At 46.0% G+C, this 27,949-nt stretch overlaps 1 protein-coding gene across 1 annotated transcript in view; it reads right to left on the reverse strand.

Annotated features, from left to right (window-relative positions):
* The window catches only part of NDUFA3 (NADH:ubiquinone oxidoreductase subunit A3), a 98,337-nt gene extending 73,733 nt beyond the window's left edge, over nt 1-24,604 (reverse strand). Inside the window, exon 1 of the mRNA XM_069638019.1 lies at nt 24,455-24,604. Within this exon, the coding sequence (XP_069494120.1) occupies nt 24,455-24,461 (7 nt within the window). The 5' untranslated portion in view covers nt 24,462-24,604. The remainder of the gene's footprint in view (nt 1-24,454) is intronic.
* Between the last annotated feature and the right edge of the window lie 3,345 nt (nt 24,605-27,949).

A 27,949-nucleotide genomic window follows, 5' to 3' on the forward strand; every position in this document is an offset into this window, starting at 1 on the left:
CTCCCCTTCCCCAAGGGGAAACTGAAATAGTTTTGAGGAATATGTCCAGGTTTTTGCCAAACTTCTTTGATAAGACCAAATTCAGGACCACTTTAATTAAAAGAAAAAAAGGAGGAGCTCCAGGTTCAGATGGAAATCAAAACTAGGGGATGCGGGAAGACTGCTAGGGGACGCAAAAGGCAATGGCTGCCTGAACCTCGGCTCCTCTCATGGCGGAGACTAACGAGATGATAAAAAGAAGAACCCGAAAATAATTGGGAAAAATCAAGGAAACAACGCATAAAGACTCCAAAGAAAGTAAAGGAGCTCCAAGCCCCTCTCCAAACAAAGAGGAAACCAACAGATAAACAAGGCTTCCCTCCCCCACATGGCTAGGAGTATGGCGACCACACATTGAGAGGCGCAATTCGAGTGAGGGTGAACCGAAACAAGAGGAGCACTCGATGACCGAAGGAAAATGCCCACAAAAGTTGCCTGACTTCTCTGTTAAGGTAACAGCCCGTGTGATTCAAGCTCAGCCCCTAAAGACCGAGCGCTGGTTGCCAGGACCGTCTAACCTGAGGCCCGGGGAAAGAAGCAGGAGCAGGCTGACCTCGCTTCCTCCGGCAGAGCATCCCCCTAAACCACCAACTGCAGAGCAGTGCCGTATCACAGGCAGAGGACAGAACCCTGGCTCGGGGATACCACATGGTGACCAGACCCCCGAGTCTGAAACAGAGCCCGAAGGACAGACGTAACTTACAGTCACCAGAGAGTGGGAAGACACCACAGGACGTGAGTAAGCACTCCCCCGCATGCTGCGTCTCGAACAGGGGGACCATCGGAAAAATATCACACCGAACCGATCCATAGAGGATGCGGCAGCAGCAAAGCCAGCAGAAGGCTTCCAATCGCTAGAAGACAGTAACCCGGCAAAGCCGCAATATCCCAGGCATGAGCACGCTCCTCCTCCCACTGCTCCGGAGCTGCCGCGGAACGAGCTATGTGTAATAGGCGGCCAAGAACAGGTAAGGCACGGAGAAGGGAAGCGGTCCACATAGGAGCCATCTCACTTCATTAATCCTTGGGTGTAATTCTGCATTCAACTTGCAAGTCAAACTTGGGTGTAATTCTGCATTCAACTTGCAAGTCAAACTTGGGTGTAATTCTGCATTCAACTTTGCCCATTGATTGTAATCCTGCTAGCCCAGTGACTGTTCCATACCGCTGCACCTGCTTTCTCCTCCCCCAGCCTCCTCTCTTCATACTCATGGCGCTGTCTGTTTCTCCAATTTTTTTAAAAAGCTTCTCTATCAACTATCCTTCCCTTCTCACTAAGTCTGGAAAGATGAAGTTTAAAAAGGATATCTTTGCCTCCAACCCTGGTCTCCCTATTGCCGATACCTATACCAGTGCCACTTCCAGACAGACCCTCACCGACATCCTTTTTGTTGTTCCTTCGCCTTATCCATGGACCCCCCATATGATCTCTGTGCTCTGTCCCGTCTCCTCATCTCCCATAAATGGTGGCACTCGCTGGGAAATCCTCATGGCTTCTTTTGACTCCTCCAGATTCATCCTTAACGTCTACCTAAATGGCACTGTCATGGTCCAAGGTCCCCAGGCAAATCTCCTCTTCGATAGGCATTTCCCTCGCCTCATCAACTTCCTTTCTTCTCCGGCTGTCCCCTCTCATTCCTTGGCTACCTTGCCCACTCTTCCCTCCTCTGCCCATCTTCTGGCTACCTCCACAACTCTGCAGGGCGTACCTCTGATTTGTACCCCTCCCCGGATAGTCTTTAAGGCCGGCAACCTTCTTCATCCTGCCACTCTCAACTCTCGCTCTGCTGTCAAACACTCCTCTGACATCTGCCACCTCCTTTAAGAACTTGACGTTCTTGGTCTTAGAGACATGGTTCACGGCCAGCTCTGTCACGAGATTTGACACTCTCCTCCTCGATGGCTACAAGATCCTCTCTGCACCCAGTTCCATCCGCCCTGGAGGGGGTGTAGCCTTGATTTTTCCTGAGTGGATTCCTGCCACTATAATTCCCACTCAGATCTACTCCTCTTTCGATTGCCTCATCTGCAGGCTCTCAATCTCTCCTAGCCACTGTTGCCACTCTCTACCAGCCCCCTGGTCATATCACCTCTTTTCTCTCCGAGTGGGCTGCCCTCTCCTCCTCTCTCCTGGCCTCAACCACTCAACTCCTCCTCCTTGGTGATATAGATATATATATATATATTATATATTCTTCTCTTCACCCCCCCCCCCTCTTAAGCACTCCCTTGTGCATCCTCTCCTCAAGAAACCCAAGAAACCCACAGCGGATCCCTCTTGTCCGGCCAACTATCGCCCAATTTCCATTACCCCCTTCTTAGGCAAACTCCTTGAAAAGCTGGCCATCTCTCAGCTAAACCTTCATTCTGATTCTGTTGGCTGTCTCCATGACCATCAGTCTGGCTTCAGATCTAGCAGAAGCACAGAAACTGCTCTCCTGAACATCCGTGAAGATCTGCCTTCCAACCTTGACTCTAGCATTCCCTCTGTTCTCATCCTACTTGATCTCTCCTCTGCCTTCGACACGGTCAACCATACCATCCTGCTCAACCGTCTCTGGGATAACTTGGGCATCACCGATCAAGCTCTGACCTGGCAGAGGATTAAATTCAAAACCCTCTGCATTGTCCACAAGGTTTTCTGGGGCCTGGGCCCAACATACCTTCAGCTATCCCTCCGCAAATACCTCCCATCTCGAGCACTCTGCTCCTCTACCTCTAACTCCCTCAGGGTCAGTTGTTTCTCAAAGAAACGAGCTGGGGGTAGATCTCTGTCTTTGGCTGGGGTCTCCCTCTAGAGCAGCCTCCCTGCCACTCTACAACTTGAGGAGAACCATCTCCGGTTCCGGAAGCACCTCAAAACCTTCCTCTTTGCTTCTGCCTTCTCCTCCCCTCTCCCCTGTTGATTCTACTCTCCTTCAGCACCATGCACCTGGCCACCCTCTGTCCTCTGGGCCCAGGTACCTGCTCATCTTGCCACCCTCACACACTGCCTCCGGCCACCCCCTGCACTGGGGTCTGTATCTGTACCCATGCAGCCCTCCCCTTTTCTTCCTGCACTTTCAGACCTACACAGCCTGCTGCCATAAACCCAGCACTTGCCACTTGCTGGCTGCATTCCCATTGTTTGTTGCCTTTTTATTTATTATTTTATCATTTTTGTTTCCCCCCGTCCCCCTTCTCGCTCCGCACTCTCCTTTTGTTCCCCCTTCCATGCACTTCTCCCCCCTTCTCCCTCTACCCTGCACTTGCACGTTCTCAATGTCACTGGGCCTAGCAGATCGTTGTTTTTGTTCTCCCCAGTTTCCTTTCCCTGCCTGGTCGCGCTCTGAAACACTTGTGTATGAGCACGATAGAAATAAAATATCAATCAATCTGCGACCTGGAACGCCATCGGGAGAGCTCACCTGGAACATCACCCCAAGTGAGGAGGAGCCCTGGAGAGACGACGTGGGAGCTGAAGGAGAGAGTGGAAACTCCACACCAGAGCTGCAATGGAGGACTCCTTGAGTGAAGTAACGCCACCAAGAACCCGAGGTGAAGTCCCCCTTCCCTTCCCACAGAGATCTAGAGGGTTGAAGGCATTACACCAGAGAGGGAGAAAGCCCTCCCTGGGGTGGCCGCCATTTTCCTCCTCAGCCAGGGAAAACTAAAGTGCACCAAAAATAAAGCACAAAGACCAGAAGGCACTAGCCTGCACCGGAGGGCGGTGGGTGGGGGGGGGGGAGGGATGCGGGCAATTGGTCCGGGGATGCGATTGGCATCAGAACAGAGATCATTAAAGAACGAAGCCCAAAACCAACCAGAGAGGCGTACTTAATAAAAAGCATGTCGGCCCTAGAGGCGCCCTGAAACAAGGTCAGAAACGTGTCCATAGACGGGACGAGCCCCCCACAGAGCCAGTGCCCCAAATAGGTGTCAAAGGAACACGTAATGGCCAAACACCCCCTCAATACCCACTGTTTGGGAGGGAGGATCCAAAGCCTCTCCTGCAGGGGGGAAATACCCTAGAGCTCCCGCAAAAGGAAACTTCATAGGGAACCCCTCCCCCCCACGAGACACTACCCAGAGAACCTCCCTATCCCCAAGTCCAGCCGGCCACACTACCACGACTTGCCAGCAAGGAAGAACCCTGGAAAGCAGATTAGAAACACAAGGGGTACACCCCTGCACCAACAAGGCAAACAGACCAGGAGGGGAAACAAACAGGGAGGAGCTCCCCACCGAGGTGGCCTAGATAGGCTGCAACAATACCAAAGACAACAGTCCCACGACCTTGAATTCCATGGTGCAAATACCCCCACAATGAGTAACACATTCTACGAAAGAGTGTAAAACCTGATGGTATGTAGAAGCCTGGTTCGTTATAATTACAGAATCATTATCCATTTAGGAATCCAGTTATCCATCATACATTCTGATTAGTACTGATTAGTAGTGACATTAGATTATCCATATTATTCTGCCACTTTGTAGCCATTTGTATTTGCTATAGAATGAGGCCCGTTATATTTGAAGTGCCAGGTAGAGACACATGTTATATTTGTAGAGATATGTTATGTATTATGTATGCATGTAGAAACACCGTGCATCGAGTGTGCACTTAGAATATGCATTGAGCTTTGAGTATAGTGCTTGGTATGAATGAATGTGTTAGGCACTACATTCGGGAATAGAGAAAGCATGAAGACATTCCAATGAGGGACACAGAAGCGCCGCAGAGTGCGAAGTTGTTATGAGTTACAGTGTACAACGTATGCGTAAACAGTTTGCTTGGCAGACAGATAACATGACCCTTGTCCGAGTGGAGAAGGCATTGTGCCTCATCAGGCCCCGGGTTGGTGCTTTGCAGACAGAGAGAAGGTGGGGGCAGGCAGCGCAATGAAGGGAGAGCTTTGCAGGCAGAGACATGCAAGGATAGAGGGATTTGAATGGAGAAATATGAGGAGATGGTAAAATGGTGACCACAGACAGAAGATATGGTATAGATATGATGACAAATGTCACGATGACAAGAACACGCAGTGATTGAAAAGTACAAGACATGCATCACAGACTTTTAGGCACTGCTCAGATTTAGAAATGCTGACAGACCGAAAGAGGCATTGTAGCTTAGAGAAACATATAACCATGGATATGTATGTGTCATTGAACAGTTTAATGAGGGGTGAGGCTCTGAGATTTGAGGTAGTGGCTGCTCTCTGCTGATCTGCTCTCTGAGTACAGAGGGAGTTGGTAGTTCGAGATGCTTGTTGGAGATGGCACACTGACACTCAGATCGAAAGATGACTTGGAGAGGCGTTTGGCAGTGATTGGATGTACTTCGGGAAGTGGTTTTGGGTGCAGTAGAGCTGATGAGATCGATCTGGCAGAGAGGCCTGGCCCTGGCTGGTTGTAGAGTTAGCAGGAGAGGAGAGACAGGGCAACACAGAGAAAAAGGGGAGTATTGCTGAATAAGACATGTGCATGGGGAATTAGAACAGACACTCGAACAGAGCTTTGGCTGACATGATAGATGGGGTAATCAGACAGGGTTTGTCTTAGAGAGAGTGTGAAGTATGGTGTGGAATGGAGAGGAATGGTGTGGATTGGAGTTATTAGAGTGCTTACATTAGAAGCCTGTAAGGCTTACAGTTATTGCATTGCTGGTAGATTTGCAACAAAAGCATAAAAAGGTGCACATTCAAGATTTGCATTATAGTAGTGTTTGCATCATGCATTGCTATGTATGAATATGTATGAATAAAAGTGTTTCTATTATTGAATCGATTCATGTGTTTTTTTTTTGTGTCTTATTGTCTTATGTTAGTGTGTCCATAAGAGTAAGATAGGGGTAATCTAGGAGTAACAGTGCACAAAGGCCCTGAGATACAAGAGCGGGGGAGAGGGGGGCATAGTGATCGACACCCCCTACGAAGTTTGTCTAAGACTGACAGCATGGACGTCCACGCGGGGCTAGGCCAAAGGTAGATTTGTGTTAGTCAACAAGAGAGCCGAAATGAGGGCTCTACGGTCGGACATTCAAACATCCATCCATCCTGGAAATAAGAGGGAAGGTAGAACATATTAAAGGAAAGGTAGAAAATCTGGAACAAACAGATCCATATGCACCTAGCAGAGATGAAATTGAATGCAAGAATGACTGAAAGAGTTAAAAGAACTAAACCTCAAAATGGACGAAATGGAAAACAGAGAAAGGAGGTAAAACCTCTGTATACTAGGACTGGAAGAAAAGAAAGGAGAAACCCTGATAGAGGTGGAGAGGAAGGTCCACGACATCAACTCTTTGGGGCAAACGGAGGCAAGAATGTGCACATTGAGAGGGCCCATAGGGGAGGAATAGTGTTCAGAGGAGGACCACGCTCAATAGTCGTAAAATTCCCTATCTTCAAAGAAAAGTCGGAAATCCTTCTCAAAGCTAAGCAGAAGCAAGACATGGAGTTTCAGGGCTCCAAAGATAAAGATATTCCAATACTTGTCGAGCTTCACCCTGGGACGAAGAAGGGCAAGCAGATCACTCACTCAGTGGCTCACAGACCAGGCCATCCGATACAGATGGGGTTTCTCCTTTGACCTGACCTTAGAGTACAAAGGAGAGGACTATAGAGTGGTCACCCCTGACGAAGCGAAACAGGTTCTAAAACATATGACAGATCAAAACGAAACCAGAGGCCCTGTCTGCCCACAAGGGGCCCACTCACCCCAACTGCAAACAACTGAGGGGCCCCCAAATATGCGAAAAAGCAGCAAGGTGGGGAGAAAGTACGCCAAGCTGAGTCCGGCATCACCAACAAAACCGCCATGAAAAGTTAAAGGGGAGGCGGATACCACAGGCACAGCACACTATGTATATAAAGTAACAGAAACAAGGGACAAGATTAAAAGAGGGAGTCCCCGGCGAGGGAAGAGTTTTAACCCTAGCGGCCCTCCGTTCCAAGAGGGCGTCTCGAACCAAAGGGCCTCGGACAATTACAGTGACCGCGGTCCAGTTAAAGGGTTTAGTTATGTTCACAGTTAATAATGGGGGGGCGAGAGAGACAACAGATGGGTGATATTACACAGGTGGTGCGGCCAATAATGATACACTCAAAGCAAAAGGGCAAAAGGGGAAAAAGCAGACTAATAAAATGGGACCAGCATAGATAACCAAGAGCCTACTAAGGCAGGGCCGGGGCGGGGCGGGCACTCTCAATGTCAAGGGGCTTAATTTCCCCACTAAGAGATCGCTGGTAGCGAGGGAATTTGATAGGGCTGCCCTGGATGATGTCCTTTTTATCCAGGAGACCAGGCTCAAATTAGGGGAGGAGAAACCGCTTAGGGGGAAAGAGGGCTGGGGCCAACGTTTTGGGCGTCAGTAGATCAGAAGAGGGGGGAGTAGGCTTGATTTTAAATAAATAGATAAGATGGAAAAACCCAGCAGTCAACATGTTAATGGGAGGCAGACTCCCAGTGGTTCAAGGCGAGTGGGAAACCGTGCATATTACCCTAGCAGTGGTATACGCACCCAACCAAGGCCAAGGGGTGTTCAACGAGAAAGCTCTGTCCACCATAATGGGAATTGCCAGACGCCATGTGGTGATAGGGAGGGCGGTAGGGGGTGGGGGGGGGCTTTAACACCAGGGCTAACACGCAAATAGACAGACAAGCAACGCGGGTGATCACTATAGATCACTCTAGGGACGAGGGCGGTAAATTCTGAACTAGCCTTGTAGAAAATGGCCTGGTGGATGTTTGGAGATCAATTAACCCAGACAAAAGGGGGTATACGTTCAGATCCGGAGTTCATTATACATTTACCAGAATAGACTACTTGTTATTGAGCACTTCAGGGCCCTAGACGGGGATCATGCACTTCTTCGTATGGACTCGGAGAAGGCATTCGATCGGGTCGAGTGGGACTTTCTCTGGGCCACACTTCGAAACATGGGCTTCGGAGAACGATTTGTACGTGGGATTCAGGCAGTTTATAGAGCTCGAAGGAGGAAGTGGCCGTGAATAGCAAGATTTCTGAGGAATTTAGCATGTCTAGAGGAACCAGACTAAATGTTAAAGCAGAAAAACAAACGCTCATCCCTTATAAGGCACCCAACTATCTAGACACAAGAAGCACGACTACAGGGGAATCCCAACGAGATATCAAAGCCTAATACACCTTGTAATCAAGGTTACTAAAACGCCAGAAAAATTATACGAAGCAAATCTCCTGCCACTAATCACGGAGATAACAAAAGACCTGGAAAGATGGGCCAAGCTAACAATACCATGGCTGGGCCGTCTGCATGCCATAAAAATGGCAATACTCCATAAACTCCTACACCAAGAGCAGATGCTCCCAATCACCATACCACAATCCCATTTCACAGACATGAAAACCATGCTCCCAAAATATCTATGGCAGGGAAAAAAGCAGCGGATATCCTAGAGTGCCATAACCCAACCGAAGGAAGAAGGCGGAACAGGGCTCCCGGACCGTGACTCATACTACTGAGCCTCCCAGCTGAGAGCCATGGTGCCACAGCTAAGAGGAGACAAATCAAAACAGTTGGTCGCCATCGAAAACCATCTAATGCGTCCTGTGACTCTTGGAGAATGGCTCTGGGCACCAAAGAAGGCCTTCCCCCGAAAGGGAAACAACCACTTTGAGATGGGATCGCTCTTGCAGCTATGTTGGAAAAAGGGAGAAATTAGGGGCCTCACGACATGGCCATCCCCCCCATGAGTTGTATATGGGCCTCCCCCTACCCCTCCACCCCCATCAGGAATGAAATCCTGGACCCCCAACGGTATCAGGAATGCTATTAAGCAGGTCTGGAAAGAGTGGGGCAATTCATTAAAACCAATGGATGTATATCTATCCAAGACTTGGAAACAGGACTGCAAATCAAACCCCTAGTAACATTCATGTTCCTGCAACTCAAAGGAGCACTGCTAACTCCAAAATGGAAGGATAAAATCCAGAGAGACCTTACGTCAATGGAGAAAATATTAAGTGAGTCCCTCGCAACCAAGGGCCTCATCTCACAGCTATACAGATCTCACCTGAATGCTAGAGAAAACAGAATTGATGGCCTAAAAAAAAGATTGGGAAAAAGACATGGGCTCAATGATATCGGACAGACTATGGACGCTAAAGTGCAGATCAGCACACAAAACCTCAATTTCGGCCCATTATAAAATGACAGAACAAAACTGCTGAACAGTTGGCATTATGATCCCAAGAGACTCTCTAAAATTTTCGAACAAACAAGACCCCAATGCTGGCGAAGATGCAGTACCCAGGCGGACTACCGGCACATGTGGTGTTCCTGCCCGAAAAAACCCAGGCATACAGGAAGGAGGTGCTTGCTTGGATCAGAAAGGTAGAGGGGATCACCAAGAGTGCGACCCCAGATTGGTACTATTTGGTTTAGAGAGCAAGAATTGGTGGAAACGTGTCCCCCATTTGACACTTCCTACCATTAGCAGCGAGGGTCTGCATCACAATCAGCTGGAAATCACAGACTCTCCCATCTGAGTCTACCTGGGCCAGGAAAGCTAGAGAACTCTATGAGATGGAGATCACCACAGGGGCCCTCCACAAGATCACCTCAAGCAGGGAAATGGATTGAGTGCCATTCCTCGAGACCTATAAGTGACGGAAGATGATCCCAAAAGAAATGACACCCCAAAGGACAGAACACAACCACCTCAGTGACTATCACAAGAGATCTGTATTGTCTCAAGTGGGTTAGGGGGGTTGGGTTCAGTTGAATCAAAAATGTACCTGAAAAACCGTTTTCTTTTCCATATCTGAGTAACACCGACGACGACAATGTTGTGTTAAGAAAATGCTCAACAAGGGGATGCATATAATGAATGCACTAGAACGTTGGCCATTTGACCCCAAGCTGGACCAATGCATTACAATATACACCTGTGCAAACAGTAAAGGGACGACCCAGAGAAGAACAGAAAATCAAAATATTGCTTTTGCATCCAAGACGTATAGACATCAAGAAGCAATTCCATCATAGAAAGGGAAATGTTGGCCTGTGAACATGCAGTGGCATTTCTAAGAACAGCTGTATGGGTAGTACCACCTCCTTATGCACATGCCAAGGTGAGGAAGCACACATCTCCCATGCCAAGACTAGCAAGATTGTCTGGGGAGCTACAAAATTAGACATTCAGCAAGTTTCTAAATGTACCCTTGGGGCTAGTCGTTGGTATTTGATATTTCACTCATGGGGAGTGAAATGTTGTGTGCATGAGAACTGAAATGTATTTATGCCAGAAGTAGTGTAAGTGAATTGTAGTGCAAGTGAATTGTGATGAGTGGATGGTAGCTTACTACTTGAAATTCTAACAATGCTTCAGGGAGGAAGAACATTGAAGCAGACTGTATGTAAATGTAATACAGCCAATAGAAGCTTCCTGAGAGATACAGTGAGTGGGGGAATGGAATACTTGAGCGGAAAGATGGACTTTTACGATAGCTTATAAATAACGCAACAGATACAAGGATGGGCTGATGAGATTCCTGCTTCCGTCCCACAGGCAGACAGTTTTCCATAATAAATATTTCAGGGGCACTTTTCCGAGTGGGGACAGAGCCATTGATCCCTTTAGTTAGGCCTCTCATTATTGCAAAGGCTCACACGTGTAAGTGTAAAGAAATTGAATACGGCATGATCATTTAAGTACCCTCACCCATTACCCTGCCATTGTGCAACAGTACATTCTGTTTGTCATTACGCCATGTGTAAACCACTGCCTCTGGCGTGTATAAAGGATAGATAGTACACTGCACTGCGCATGTCACCCTTATAACAGCGCTTCGCACACCACTTAAGAATGCTCACCTTCACAGTTCACGCTTCTGACACATCAGTTTTGGCAAAGCTATGGCGGCTTTAGCTGGCAGATTTCATATTATTAGACCTCGAAGCAGGTGTGAAGCTTTAGTGAGTATACTCAATCTTGAAGAAATACCTTGCATTGTGCTGCTTTTACTGATCACACTAACAAGTGCTGCCAAGTGCAGCTAGCATCAAAAGACTGTACAATGAGGGTTTGTCTCGGTCAGCAATTAAAGATGAAAGGCGTGACCTTGCCAGGCTGAGACCACTCCCTTCCATTGACAATCATGTATTCCTGAAAGTATACGAGATCTGGACCCAGGAAGGGGATGCGGGGGGGGGGGGCGGAATTCACTTGCGATGAGGTCTTATGTTGCTGTTGGTCATTTGTTTGCTTACTGCTTAACTAAGCAAGGGTTCATCAATCCACCGGAATCACAAGTGGTTATTTTCTACTACAATCCAAATACTTTAGTCTCACTTTTAGCAATCGGACAATAGGCAGAGTTTAGGTGGATAGTATAGGTGGCCTCACATGGATGGGAGAATGGAGAGCACAGTAGATTAATGTTACTGAATGCTATTGTCATGGTAAGAGATTACATACGAAGCAAGACTTCCCTACAGAATCTGGAAACCCACCTGTGTTGCCTTGGGAGAACATAGGCCTGTATTTTATGGACCTACTGCATGGGGCACAAATTCAAGTTGCAAGCTACAAGCCAGATATAAAATAAAGTCACTCGATGCCTCAATCCGATGCATATGCACAGCACATAACGTGTTACTCACCAAGTGTCAAATATCGCTAGTCAATGAACAGTGCAAATGTTGCACCCTGTCCACTGGATACGATGGCAGGATCTGTTCACCATGCACACCTTTGTGTTGCTGTCACAAGGTGAAAATATTAGATTACTTTCTGGAGATAACGGTATCTAGGTGGGAGGGGGGAGAAAACACAGTCCTGGCACATGGACTGCCAAATATGAACGAGGAGGCAGTTCCCAAAGTGAGGGAACTCACGTCCCCTACACACTATCTGGGGCCAAATAAGCCAAACTGTTCAAGGTGTATAAAGAATAAATGCAAAAATATAATACATTCAATAATTGTATAAATTCCACAATTTTCAATAAAGACTAACAATTAAATGTATCAAAAGAAATCAATACAATTAACGAGCCAACGCGTGTCGAGATATCCATCTCTTCATCAGGGGTACAATTCATCCGCAGGTCTGAAAATGGAAACAATTTCCAATGAGTGTGTTGGCATAAAACGCAAAATGCTCAACAAAAAAAAATCCAAATTTTAAACGTTAACTAAGATGGTACCATAAGCTCAGTGATGTATCTCTCAACTTCCATGGTCCAAACGGCACCAAAGAACACAATAATCAAAGGGCTGAGTATTCAGCTTTTAAGGAATGAAATACAAGGCAATATGAGTGGCTACTATGTGCAGTAAGCCTAAGAAGTCTGTGTGAGGGGAGAAGAAAAAATAAAAAGCCTCACCTTCTCATACTCCAAAGGTCTATGGTCTAGAAGATATTCTTGCAAGAGAAATGTGCTTCTAGAAACAGCAGCTCATACAGGAACCCTATGGGTGTAAACACCGGAGTAAAAAACGTACTGTGTGGTCTATCTACAAGATGCGTCAAAGTCCTATCAAAAAAAGTAACGAGTGGATCAATGAGGACTCACCTTAAAAACAGGTGCCCTTGAGAATAAACATAGGGGTGGTGTCAGTAGTCTTGTCACTATTGTGCCAGGCAGATAATGATGTAGTAGTCTCTATAAATGATTATTTAGCAAAAGTCAGATCTGCTTGTCATCAGTAAGATGGATTGCAAGTGCATAGGATTCTAATACATACATAAATTCAGTAATGGTGGAAAAAGAGGATTCAGAGTTGCATAGCCTAGTCACTCGCTATTGTGAATGCGACTCATACATGCAGCTGCATTCACAATAGCCACCATTTGTTATGGCATGCCCGCGAACGTGATGACATAGCACAACGGAGCCCTGGCATCGGATTGTAAATATCTTATATTTTTCATAACCAGGCTCTAATGCACGATTGAGTTCAACTGTAAACCTTTCTTCTCTAATAAGGCTTGCCCCTTAAATACTGAGGCATAATGATTAAAGTCAAATCAAGGAAAGAATACCATGCAGTATCCAGCCATACGCTAAAGTTGATTTAGTCATAAAGTTGACTCCTTAAGTACAGAGGCATAAAGTCAGTGTCTGTAGTCATAAACTGAAGTAAAGAATACCTTGCATTATCTAGCCATAAACTATAGAGACTCAGTGAGAATGTGCCGTACTTATTACCGTTTAGTCATAGCGACAAAGCATCCAAACTATGACGCATCTAGATATGCAGCTAATAATTGGCTAGCCAAAAATGGCTAAGTGACAGTGGTATGATGTTTAATGCCTAATTAATCAGGCAGATAAGGCAATACATTTTATCGCATCCAAATAAGGAGCATCTTATGAAAAAAACAAATTGATGTTTCGGTTATGAACTAAGAAGATCATCAGGGTGAAACATAGCAAAATAAAGGAAAATAAGCTATCAATTGGAGCAAAAGGTATATAAAAAAAATAAAAGATTAGCCTGGGTAAAGGTTCAAGCTTATGGTCAAGAGTAAACCAGAGCAGACTCATTGATGTAATGTGACATTTGTGTAAGGAGCTTGCAGAATGCAAAACAAAGCATCAGATCTACATCCCAACCCTGGTGTCCACGTGTGTTATATGTGAATGCCCTAATCAAGACACTCATTGGGGCATCACGTAAACCCTGTTCATAAGGTGTACAGTCACAGAAGTCGAGGGATTCGATTTAGAAGTGGAGTATGTTACATCAGATATGGGGATTCCTGCTCATTGAGCGAACAATCCGATGAGGCAACATTAATCATGTAGTCTGTTATGGTAACATGATCTGGATTTGTCTCACTAAAGGACTTTCATAGTGTGTTTATCCTTTCCCGCATGTCTAATCCACATAATCTAAGTTTGCCCAACAAGTCGGGAAAAAGAACGAGTTGTTAGTTAAGAATAATCTGAATGTGCTGGTATAGTATACACAACTTGGTGAACGTATGTGGGTATAGAAAAAAATAGCACTAATGTATGCTGATCTTAATGGGTGTAGACATGTTAGTACGTTACGTCATACTAATATTTTCAGTTTAGCAGGTGTGGACTTCTCTGGTGCGCAAACCCGATGAAAAGGAAAATACAAATGTCTTGTATGACCCACTGTGAGTAATGTTTCCTATGTAGGCTTCAAATGTGTTATACGATCGTGAATTTATAGCAGCTGACCCAAATAGAATTCCTTGTTCATACTCAACCGGGAAATAGCATCAAGGCGATAGATCCAATATAATTCACATTACAATACTTTCTTCTGTAAGTCTCCTCCACTGGGGACGGGTGGACTTCCTCGAGTAGGACACATCTCATCTGTGCAATTCAGGGGCGCTCTTTTGGTGAGGAAGGATAGCCCATCGGCAACGCATTTGTCTTGGAAGCAAGACAACGCAGCGCCACACAGTTCTGAGTCCCAATCTTGTGCTTAGAAACCACAACGCTTGTATTAAGCGCGTTATAAATGAACAATTAAATGAAAAGTGTCTGCAGACCGTAGACTCATTAGCTGTTCTAATGTTCTACTTATGCTCCGTCCACTGCTCTTTTGCCTAACGTATGGTCTGGCCTACGTACTATTTCCCACATGGGCGTAGATTACATTCAGACTGTCACAGGAGGCAAAATTATGTCGCCTGATTTGGGATGCCTGATATGACCCCTTTAATGATATTCAAAGAGTGTTGGCAGTTTAGGCTTGGAAAGGTGCCAACTTTGGATTTTTCTAGTAGGCTCTGTAGGTTGCTTAGGTCTCTCTGCCCTTACCAAGTGTCTTTGAAACGTCTACCCCACTTAAAGGCCATCATGGGAGGTTCTGGAAATAGCCAATGTAATAAGGGGTCAAGTTTGATGAAGTTGCAATTTGTCTTGGTGACCGTGGCCACTTGATGGCTCTAAGATGAGTATTTAATATGTACATTATCCTCTTTAGGGATAGGTTTAAGAACGTCTTGTCTTCTGTGCATTTCCTCACTGAAGATGGGCCACTCCAGGATGTCAGAAAGACATCCATGTGTTTGTAGCTTGACATATTCTTATATTTATTTTGTAATGCGTCAGTATTGGAGTCTATTCTTTTAGGCCTTAAACATTGGCTATATGGTAGAGCTGCCTTAAGATGGGATGGATGAGAGCTACCAAAGTGCAGTTTTATTAACATCGGTGGGCTTTCAGTATATATTAGTGGACAACATCTCGTTGGAGTAAGTGACTGAAACGTCAAGGAAATGTAAGCTGGGTTCTCCCATCTTTAGGGGGAATGTAATATGATCATGGTATTGATTGAAATATTCATAGTCGAGTCAACTCCATTGGTCTCCCTTTGCAGATAGCAAAGACGTCATCTATGTAAGTCTTCCAAAAGATGATCTTAGCGATCATGAATCTCTATTGAGAATGTAAGTTTCAAAATGGAATATAAAAATGTTGGCGTAGGTGGGTGCAACTGCTGAGCCCATGGATGTTCCCGATATCTGGAGAAAGAATTTGACATATCTAAAGTAGTTGTATATGATCATGTTGATTAATTCAATGGCAAAGACTTTATGCATTTGGACATGATCACGTTGCAGGAGGAACCATTCCATCGCCTCGATACCTTCTCCATGGGGTATCTTTCATTCCAGTACAGAATGGTTCGAACTTTGAAGAGGAGATCATCTATTTTAACTCATTATGAAGATGGAACTTAAGTCTTTTTTGAGACTACCTAATCAACTGGAAAGGTCTGTCTCCTTTGACTAACTTGAGATGAAGACCAAGAGCGCGTTCCCCCCACAGGTCAACCATCCAGTGATCGCCATGTTAAGCTTAAGACTACCAGGGATCTAAAGAAAATCAACTATATTCACCACACAGATGAATCTCAGTAAACATCCAATATGCCTACAAAGATCTGGCTGAAGATGTCTAAATCATGATGAAGCCAGCCGACAAGGCCGGTGCCCCTGTCATAATGGACATCCGCTTTTACCACCAGGTTTGTCTAGAGTTACTCCATGAACAGAGGACGTATTTAGAACTAGAACATGATCCCACAGGCAAAATCCTGACACTGATAGAGGAAACCATATCGAAGGCCAGTGAACGGAAATGGATTACTCCACGCACTGCAGAGTTTTTGGTCCAGAAACACCCCATTATGCCATTATTTTATGCACTTCACAAGGTGCACAAAAATCCCACGAACCCACCTTTTCGACCAATAGTGGCAGGCATAGATAGTGTATTCAAATCTCTGGCCATTTATCTAAATACAGCTTTATCGACGTACCTTAAAGATACATTACATTTCCTATTGTTACTCAGTGAACCGCAGCTCTCCATCCCAGATCTGATTTTATTTTCACTGGATGTCAACAGCCTCTCTATCTGCATCCCCCATGGAGAAGGTATTGAGGTGATGGAATGGTTCCTCCTGCAACATGATGATGTCCAAATTCATAAGGTTTTTGCCACTGAATTAATTAACATGATCATATACAACAACTACAGGCTTAGTTGGCACCAGATAGTGTACAGGGGACGCAAGTTCCCCAACTTTGGGAACTTCCTCCTCATTCATACAGGATAAGATGGAACATGACAGTAACTATGATTTGAAGTGGTAGGCTATGCAAGTGGCAAAAGATTTTGCTTGCAACATGACCATAACAATAAGTCCTTCTAAAAGCCATCTTCAGAAGAAAAGTATTCCCCAAATAACTTCCTACAAACATAGTCCACTTTGTATTGCACAATAAGAAAGGAGCTCCTAAACTAAAACTCAAAGTGGCTCTTTATCACACAGGGCAGTGAACAGCCGGTAAAAACAAATTGGGTCAAGAGAAGCCGTCACAGGATTCTAGAAGCTGGCTGCTCCAGGAATGGCAGCTTGAGGCTGGAGCTCATGTGCCCATCTCCAACTGCCACTATGGTAGATCCTACCACTGCTGACTCTTTGCCAAGCTGAAAAAAGGTGGAGATGTTGAGAATAGGGAAGATGGAAAGAGGGAAGAGAAAATCCTGGAACTTTTAACCAAGGTTACCTCAGATATAGCTGATATTAAAGCAAAACTGTTTGCTTCAGAGGAGAGACATACGGAGTTATCCACTAAGGTTGACTCTATGGAGAACAATCTGACTTCAGTGGATGAAGGAGCACAAAGGATGACTGAACAGAGAAGGGATTTACAGCTGCAAAATGAGAAATTAACCCTCAAAATCTCTGAACTGGAACATTTTTCTAGGAGAAACATCCGGATAGCAGGAGTTCCTGAAACTGCTGAGAGGAACTGCCCTGTGGATTTTCTGGAGACAAACTTGATAAAGCTGCTTAAATTGGACCACAAAATACCTCTTGAAATTGAAAGAGCGCATAGATCCTTGGGTTCAAAGCCGGCCATAGGATAAAGACCAAGGCACTTTATTATAAAAGTTTCAGAGATTTCATGTAAAGGAATTGGTTATTAAAAGAGCACGAGAAATGGGGGGCGGGGGGTTAATGGGCACCGGTAAGGATGCCGGTGCAGGAAAATCCTTACCGCCCAATTCCGAGGTCCCTTAGCGGGACCCGCTAAGGGACCAGGGCGCTAATTACGGGCCTGTTATTACAGGGCAGTGCATGTGATTGGATAGAGAACCATCTAAACGGCACATACGCGCAAGTAAAAATAGGAGGCTTCTCGTCAGCATCATCTTTAGTCTGTGGGCTAGTACAAGGACAGATCATCTCTCTCCCGGGCAATTCAACCAGTATGTTAAACCTCTAGCAGATGTTATTTAACAGTTCTCCATACATTTCAAGTATAGTTTTAGGATTCAGATATCCTACTGGATCCATCGCCTTGGGGCTCATAAGGCACATATATATATAAAAATTGTCTTTATGCTGATGTTTATACATCAGAACCCCTGATCCAAAGGGGTACCCAGTCAATTTACCGAAAACATTTCAGAGTGGTAGATTTCACTGAAGACCATAATACTGAAAAACACGGTAGAGGGATACGGGGTTAAAATGGGTCGGGATGGGGTGGTAAAAGGATTTTTTTTTCTTTTAAACAGGGGGTTGGGGAGGGGCCAAATTATTATTTTTTTAAAGGTTTTCTGTATTTTGGTCACAATCAAATGTACCGCTCTGAATTTTCCATCAGTAAAATCACATAACCGATCCAAGGGCTCTGCCATTTTCCTAGCCTGCGTGATGGCCCCCAATCCTACTATGAATGCCAAGAACGTGGACATTATTTTTGACAAACATCTTCATTTCAACCCTAAAATCACATGTTGGCACATAAAACGCCCTCCAAACTACAGGCAATTGAGAAAATAATTCCCGATCCACAAGTGCCTCAAACAAATTCAAGTCACAAAAACATGTGGCATGAAGTAGATTATTGTAACTCAATGTATATCGGCCTCTGAAACACTGGATTCATCAGTTGCACTTACTGATGAATAAAGCAGAATTGGCTTTGCCTTAACACCAGGGAATAGCACAACCTCTCTGATCTGATAACCTTATACTGGCTGCCTACCAACACAATCATCATTAGGTCACTGCACTATCCACAAGATGCTCCAGAATACCGATCTCATAGCTGAAAGAAATTTGGTCTTTAGACCGTTTCCTGGGACGGTGGGGGGGGTGCAGTCCTGCCAGTGGGGAGGGAACATGGAAGGTGCAGGGGAGCAGTGCCAAGGGAGGCTCGAGTGTTGGGACTCCAAACCTCGGATAGGCGAAAAATCCCACCTTTTGAAGGCCGCTATGGGAATCCAAAAAAGGCAGTGTTTTGAAGGAGTGGCCTCCATTGAGCTGGATAAAGATATAGAAGCATCTGCAGGGCTGGTGTCGGGGCCTTTCAATCTTTTCAATTGTAACGGGCCCTATGTTGGCAGTCTTATGATACAAAAAAGCTGATTATTTTAATTGATGACATGTAAGGTGTGTGCTGCACACGTTTCAGGCTGCCTTTTGCTGGCACCCTCTGGCCGTCATCGCCCTCTGATCACTTTGTTGGTTTTTTACTTAAGTTTCCCGACATTAGCACCATGATGCCATTGACCATGTATTCGATTTTGAGCAGACATTTAGAGTTTCAGCTCCCTGGCCATCTTGTGATAATCTGCAGCTATTCCTTGATGACTTAATTATAATTTAAGCACTACTTTCTCTGTCCCCTCCCACCCCCAGTTGTAAAGCAAATGTGGCCCCCTGCACACAATGTTGAAATAGGCCCCCATAGTGCCAAAACGTCTTCAGCCGGCTCTTATCACCAGTATTCATAGACATCAACCAAGAAGAAACCCGAGATCAGCCAGCTAGATTAAACCTGCTGTCCATCCCATCCTTCAGATGAAATATTAATGTGGCCCTACGCTGGCTGTGGTTGGGGCTACAAAGTGGACTTTCCCCAGGAACATGCAGGTCAGAAGCCAGATATAAAAGGTTTAAACGGCTTACAAAGAACTGGCGTCCTTGCACGCATTTGGTGCTTACACTGCAAAGTCAAAAACGAGACTATTGAGAATACCCGTTTATGGAGATAATTTCAGGGTGTGATGAAATAGAACCTCCATATGTCCCAGTATAACCCGCATTACCTTGCCAGGTGCCCTGTGGCCTTACCACGCATTGAAGCAGTCTGTATTATAAGTTGGTGTATTATAACATTTCAAAAGCAAAGTTAATAGTTTCCAGTCTCATTCCTGGCTTTTGTTTCCTACCCACAACACTGCCACCTGCATACCCAGAGAGAAAACACACTCCCACTCTAACCACCAACATTTTTAATTCATCATATCTACTATTGCTCTGCTGCACTCGGTTCACACCATCTCCATCTATAGCCCTGCTGGTGCCACTAGATCATTCTTTGATGAATGTGGCAACTCATTGATTGTCTCTCTAATAAACACCACCTCGTTCTCTTATTTAACCTTCCCTCTCCAAACATTTCTCAGAATTGTGACTTCAGTCGTTTCTCTGTGACCACGCACTCCACTCCATCCATAAACTACCAACCCACAGAGGGTAACTCTTTGGTCGTCTTATTCATCTCCTCCTCTCCCTCAGTACCTAATATTACCATTACATCATTGTTTCCCCCACCACCTCCTTTCTACCCCTGACCTCTCCTTACCACTTGCCTCATATATTACTAAAACGAAATTGAAACCTTTTGCCCTTTCTCTCTGACCTACAGTTATCACTCTCCTCCTTCATCCAATGCCTTTTCCACCATCACTGCCTTCTCCAGCTTCCAATCCCTACTATAGGACTCATTCTCCTCTGACTTCCCACAGCTAACTTTTACTCCTAAGACTCAGCGGCCACAACCCATTCATATGCTATCACCGCACAGATATATGTGTCACTGTACGCAACTGGGGGCGCACCTACAACTCTACCAGTCTGCCCTTTACTCTCTCAAGTGCTCTCTTGATCGAGCAAACAAAGGGAATTCCAACTCACCCTCAATGACTCACTCCAACCATCCTTACAGGCTTCAGAGCACACTAAACTCACTCCTAAACCTACAACTATAAACTCTACTCTCAGAGCTAATGGCCTCACCAAATATTTCTCACTTCACCTCCCCACTCGCCCTGCTCCTACTCTACCATCATCCTCTATCTCCATCTCTAGTGACGCTAATACTGTAGAAAGCCTAGCTCTACTGATTAAGGTTAACCCCTCTTGTGCCCATCAGACCCACTTGCTCCACAGCAAGTCAAGTCTATTTCCCCCCTTTAGTGGCCTCTTACTTCACTGAACTCTTCAAACTGCCCTTCGACTGTTTGCTTTCCCTCCATTTTCAAACAGCAAGTGGCTGACACAAACATGCCGGCTAACTTTCACCCTGTGTATCTCCTTACCCACTACTATAAAGTGCACGTAAGGGTTTTGCTCAACTGTTCTTAGACATCCACAACATGGTTCCACTCCCTTCACTTCACAGAAACTACTCTTCTGTCTCAACACCATCACCTCTGCTAAGCACTGCAACCTATCCTCTATCCTAATTCTCCTTGACCAATGTTCTGCCTTTGACACTGTTGTGTTGATCTCCTTAATGGTATTTGCGATCAAGCCCTTGCCCTTCCTGCCAATTTTCTGTATCCTGGAAGCAGTGCACCAGATAAGATTTTGAAGTGAGAGTTTTTAATCTCTATATTTTCCTCTCATAAATTGAGAGTACATTTTTTTTTTGGGAGTACTAATACAAGTCGCATTCCCAAAGCAAGAAAAAATATGTTTTAACTGTAGAACAGAAACGTGTTGTAATAAGCATTTCTTTGTACCAAAGCATTCATGCCCTAAAAGATACATTTTTACCCCTTCAGATCAAGCAGTAAAAATAGTAGAGTGGCACTATGTGCATTAATAATGCAAATGTATCCATGGAGCAGTGCGGGTGAAAGCAGGATGAGAGACATGTGTCCGTTTCCTATTTTTGCTGCAAGTGTTTGTACACCCCATTTTTATTTTTTGGGAGCAATAGTGGCTTATACACCCCTTATTCGTTGGGCTGCCTGGAAGAATACGACCTCTCAACTCACTCCTAACTGTTGGTGTTCCACAATGCTCCGTCTTGGGTCCTCTCCTCTTTACACCCTACAGCTCTGCCCTTGGGGAACTTATCGCCTCCTTTTGGTTCTCATACCAACTCTTCAAAGAAATTTCAAACTGTGTCTTTGCCATTAAATATTGGATGGCTTTGCACTCAGATGTTAAATTCTTCCAAAACACAAGTGCACTTATTTCTTGCCAAACAATCGCTCATCTGCTTCCATGACTATCAAGCTCTTACCCGACACTCTGCCTTACTCTTCAGCTACAAACTTCAACATCATGTATAGCTCCTCTCATCTCCAAAACTGCAATGGTGGCTCACTTCAACCTCCAAAGTATTAGGAAAATCAGGTACCTCCTTCGTCTTCTTGAAGCTGGACTACTGTGTCTGTCCTCTCAACAAGAACATTAACTTTGCTACCAAGACTCTTTGAACTCGCTCATTTCACACCAACTTCCTCTTACCATCATCAGGCTGGATGGTCGACAATGAAAAACAGATTTTAATTCCTTCTCCTGGTTCTCAAATTGATACACAGTAAGGCACCACTGTATCTATCCTCTATCCAACTGCACAAGCCTTCTTGTTATCTTCGCCCTGCCTCCTCGACTACCCTTGTGGCAACTCACCCTCCCTGTGCTTCTTCTTGCTTCCACACTTTCTTCTTGCATGGAATTCTCTTCCCCCTGCCATACGAGAAACAGTCCACACCGACTTGTCCAAAGTCCAGTTGAAACCTACCTTCTTGCCTCCAAGTTATCCTCCTAACCAACCTCTGATCTGCTTTCGAAATAATATTTTCCTCTCAACTCTAACCTGTCCCTCACTTTCTCTTCCTCCACTCTACCACTTTTTCCCTTATGGTTACATCCCTAATATAGCTGGCAGAGGCACCACCTACCTGCATTTTGTTGGTTGTCCTTATTCTATGTAAATCCACCCATATATTGTCCATGATGACTTTTCCTTTTACTCCCCTCCACAACCTGGTGAGAATGTCACTCTAACTTACCCCATTCTAAGTATCTCAAATTTGATATCTATTGTACGTAGTTTTGCAATCAAAATAGCATTGTTCTTCCCTGCATTTGAATAAATACAATATTTATTTACAGTTGATGTTCAAGGTGCAGCAGTGCACAATCAACATTGCTGTACCATGGCTTTAAATGGGCCGGTCCTAAGCAGTTCTAATTTGTCTATACTTGAGTACCAGAACTCTACATTGAGTTTCTCTACATTAGACCCTTGTTGACAAGGATGAATAGCTTTTTAGTGGAGGTTTAGAGTTTCAGCTCCCAGCTGGCCATCTTGTGATAACCTGCAGCAATTAACCCACTGGCTGTATTTTTTTGTCGCTATTATAAAAGGTGCCTCAGGCTGTTTTCTTCTCCAAGGAAGGGCCCCTCCCCCACAACCATAATGTTGGAATTGGCCCCATGGGGGGCGATATCTTCAGCCGGCCCAGCCAATTCTTTAGTAGAGAATTCTAATCACGAGTACCACAGGTGACCTGCTAGTCATGCTGTAATGCTGGGCAAAATAAGCTGTGCTAAGAAAGTTCTTATTGCAAATGATTTGAGATGCTTATTGGTATTCAGAATACATTACCTCCTGTGTTTGAAGTATTTCCATGTTATAAGGACATCGTCTCATACCACCTCCAGCGCACTGCAGCCTATTACTTAATAGCTCTGCCCAGCTCCATTACATCATCTTTCCCTAATTTAGGGTGCGACTATCAGTGTTACCTAGCATGACCAAATGCTGTCATTATGCATCATTGCTCTTTAATTTCCAATTGTTTTTCCTCGTGGACAGGTGTGCATATCTGGTGCTGTGCAAACAGTATGCATGCAATAACAGGGCGGGGAGTGAGGCAGACAAATAGAAACGGGCACACAGAGGGACACGAAAAGCAAGACATGAAGAGTAAAAAAAGTGAGCCAAATATAGAAAGTGAGAAAAATGGATAACTAAACAGGGAAATGGAGAGTGAGATGAATAGAAGAAAGGTGGATATCTGGCAGGGCCCGAGAGCAATTTTTGGATCCTGCCGAGGCCCAACCCACTTCAACCTAGACTTCAGAGTACCTGCACTTCTGCCCCCTACGCCCCACTGCAAGCACTTGTTATACCATGTACACTACATGAACCTTCACCAACACCATTTCTGAACTGGAGAACCAACAGAGAAATTAAAAGTTCATTGCATATGCGATTAACATTATGGCAATTCAAAGAAACATGTATATACTGTTGAGAGAAAGTAACCTGCAAATCATCGAGCACAGGAGGCATAACCTTGGCTACAAACGAAGGAACGTGAAACTAGCAGATGCCTCAAACGAGCAGCAGAACATTTTGCAGCGAATATTATCGCGCTTCTGGGGGAAGAATCATCCTAGTTAACGGACTACGTTCGAAAGCGAAAACAGGTGCAGAAATGCTCGCTCCCAAAAGGGTCGATGACATCCTCCTAGCAACGTAATACTAACTCCTTATATAAACCAAGGTCACTCCATTATCCCTTGCAGGGACCCTCCTCCCTTTCTCCTCACAAGATCATGTACTTTCAGGGAACATGTACATTCCTGCTGCGCCGACCCCGCCCCCCAATTTCAGAATTCATAGCAACCCCACGCATTACAGGATCAATGGTCATTTACGACTCCCCAGTGCTAGGGACCATGGTCTCCAATTTATAGCTGCCTAGTCTCGTGGTTTACGGTGACCACAAACGAAACAAGCTCTATCCAGGCGGCCACTCGCAACGCCCGGGGGCCGCTGACCCTCACAGCAGTTCCAATTAAGCAGTACCAGAACAGTCTCCTTGACAGCCACTTACTCGCCATGTTTCCTTTTCACCCGGAAGCAAAAATAAACTTCAGAACGCTGGGAAAAGTAGTCAAAATACGGTAATCTTATTCAACCCGGAAGAGTAAAAGGTAGTCTGGTGGCCATCTTAAAATGGTAGTGCCTCTACTCTCTGTCCAGTTCACGTTAGAGGAAGGACTATAGCAACGCATCTACTATCCCTGCTGACTGACTAGGAAAAATGTTTATTTGCAAGAGTATCATATTTCGCGTGCGGACTGTGCCAGTGTCTAGTGAATGTAGGTCTGACAGAGGAACTCTCTCACGGTATACAAAAGCTACTTCGTTAGCAGTTCTTTCGTGTATATGAGTGTAGGAAAATGCTCTGATTACTTACCGGTAATCTTCATTACTCCTAGTCCTACTCTTCCTCGTCACAGTACTTACTTCATGAGGCACCCGCCTCCGACACAGGACCTTCTTCTATTTCTTTAAATCCCTATAACTCCTCCCCCACATCCATGTCACTCAGTTTCATATTACCAAGCCGGAGCATGGGACCTTCCCCGCAGGGAGGGTGAGGAGGGTCGTCAGTACTGTGACGAGGAAGAGTAGGACTAGGAGTAATGAAGATTACCGGTAAGTAATCAGAGCATTACCTCCACGTCCACTCTTCCTCGTCCCAGTACTTACTTCATGAGGTATACCAAAGCATCAAAGGGGAAAAGGTCCCAATGAGACAGAGCCAAAAACAGTGCAGCAAAACACACCCACAATAACTCTTAAATCACATCCCCACAGACAAAAACTCCAACCACGAAGGAACCAACCCCAGAGTGGGAGAAACTCAACACATAGCGGTTGATGAAAATGCCTAGACCAGCCAAGGCGGCAGCCATACAAATCTCTTGCAGAGAAAAACCCTCCTTACACCGGGCCAGGAAGCTGCGAAACCCCTGGTAGACCGCCCCTGATTGTGCGCAGGCACAGGCAGGCCAGAAGCCACATAGGCCCTAGAGATCACAACCCGGAACCACCGGAAAATGGAAACCACAGATGCGTTATGCCCAGCCCCAGCCAGACCACAAGCAATCAGAAGACTATCAGATTGGTGGAAAAGGCAAACCAAGCCAAATACTCTAACGCGTCCCGCCGGACATCAATGTTAAGCCGAGCCACCTCCTCATCATGAAAGAAGTCAGGGAGAACCAGACCCTGAGAGGTGTGAAACCCGAGAGACAACTGAAGGGAGAAACTTCGGACCACACCCCGGCACCACCGAGTCTGGCAGCACCCTCAGGAAAGGAGCGTGCCATAAGAGAGACCCAATCTCCCCAAGCCTACGGGCAGAAGTGAGAGCAATAAGAAAAGCAGATTTCAGTGTAAGATGTTTGATATCAATCTCGGAAATGGGCTCAAAAGGAGGCCCCTGAAGGAACCGTAATACAAGAGGGAGATCCCAAAAGGAAAACCCTTTATCAGCACAAGGAAGGGAAGAAGAAAAACCCTGGATCAACTTCCCCACCAACACCTCCCCATCCAAGTGACCGTCAGAGTCCCCCAAAAGGAATTTCATGGAGGCCCGCTGAGAGCGAAGCCTGGAAAAACTGCCAGGCCCCTGTCAAAACCCCTCCTGGAGGAACCGAAGGATAGCAGAGGCCAGAACGCAGGGGAGGGATCCCAGACTGCCCATACCAGTCTCGGAAATGGCCCCAATGTCTGCCTAACACCTTCAGAGTGGAGGGTCTAAGAGCATCCATTTGGACTCAACTACAGGATCTGAGAACCCCTGAGATATCAACCTAGACTGAGCAATAGCCACACCGCCCATTGCATCCGGTGGAATTCTAACCGCAGATCCCCTTGAAGGGGACACGGCCACCTCGGAACCAGCCAAGGTTCCTAGGAACGAAGCTCCAACAGAGAGGGGAGCCAACTCCAGCGGCACCAGAACAGAGCTAACAACAACACAGTCACCCTGGACACTCAGATGCGCCAAACCACCCGGGGCAGAAGGGGAATAGGCGGAAAGGCATAAAGGAAAACCCCAAGGCCACTGTACAGAGAGGGCGTCCATCCCCCAATCCCCTCAACCTGAAACCGAGAGCAGAAGAGGGGAACTTCTGCTGAGGCCGGGGATGCAAACAGGTCTAGAACCAAGGACCCTAATCTGACACAGGTCACCGCAAAGACCTGGGCCAAGGACCAGTTCTGCAGAGGAGTGAAAACCGGCATCTGAGAAGATCCGCTTGAACATTGTCCACCCTTCTGATACGTGAGGCCAGCAGATACACAAGTTGAGATTCCTCCCAGGTGCCTATCAGCGCTGCCAGAGCATTCAAGGAACAGCCGGAACCCCTTTTGCAGTTCACATATGCCAAGGCCGTCGTATTGTCCGATCGGACCAAAAACCGCCGACCGTCCAGCAACTCCTCGAAGTACACCAGACCTTGCACAATGGCACAACTCTTGCCAATTGGATGATCACCGGCTCTCCCCAGATCTCACAACCCTTGAGCTGAGAGGACCCCCAATGTATACCCTTTCTGCTGGTGTTGGTAGTAGGAGAGGTCACCGGAGGAAGGACCATGCACACCTCAGCCTGTAGACCTGAAACCCCCCGCCACCATAGCAGGGACACTCGCAGCGCTGGGGACACTGAAAACAAAACTACGAAAGCCGAGATGTCGGGAGCCAGTGGGAGAGAGTATAAGACACCAGGAGACGTAACCGAAGACAGGCTCAAGGAACTGGAAAACATGTAAGACGCCACGTGCCCCGTAACTTCAGCAACAGGTGAGTCGAGACATACTGCCTTCTGAGAACCCAGCCCAGAACAGCCAGCAAGCGCCCCCCCTGCACAACATCCAGAGTACGCTCTCCCCAGACGTCCGGACAAGCAGTGCAGGGTCTTGAGACTCATAAGCAGGTGACACATCCTAGAAGGCATAGGGACCAGGAACACCCGCAAGTAGAAAACTTGACCCTGAACAGGGAGAGGAACGGGCAAGACGGTAACCCACAACAACCGTTCGGAGAGAACGGATCCCATGGCCAACTACTTGGACCGTGAGCTGGGTACCAAAGTCCTAACCATGCAAACCTGGACAGGAGGAGACAGGAACGGCAACTGATACCCCCTCCAGAAGGAGCCCATTACCCAGGAAGCCGAACCCCATCGGTCCCATACACCTCCGAGAAGATAGAGACGAGGAGCCAGGGAAAACCGCCAGTCACTGCACTTGCACCAGAGGGAAATCACAGGACGTTGAAACAGGCCTGCGCCACAATATAACAGCATGCTTGTCAGCCCACAAAAAGATTTGACCTATCAAAAGGAAGATACTGGACAGGCCAGAAGTCCAGCAGACTATGGCCCCCTCAGCCGACAGAGGAGCCACCAGGCTGGCGTCAAAAGGGCAGAGTACTGTCACAAAGCGGGGCAAAGCAATCCATCCCGGATAGCCGACATCAAAGGCAACCCCCTACCTGAGGTATGCCTATACTGGAAAACTCACTGAAGTGA

The sequence above is a fragment of the Ambystoma mexicanum genome, chromosome 1q, assembly GCF_040938575.1.
Source record: "Ambystoma mexicanum isolate Mex_15411 chromosome 1q, UKY_AmexF1_1, whole genome shotgun sequence".
Taxonomy (NCBI): Eukaryota; Metazoa; Chordata; class Amphibia; order Caudata; family Ambystomatidae; genus Ambystoma; species Ambystoma mexicanum.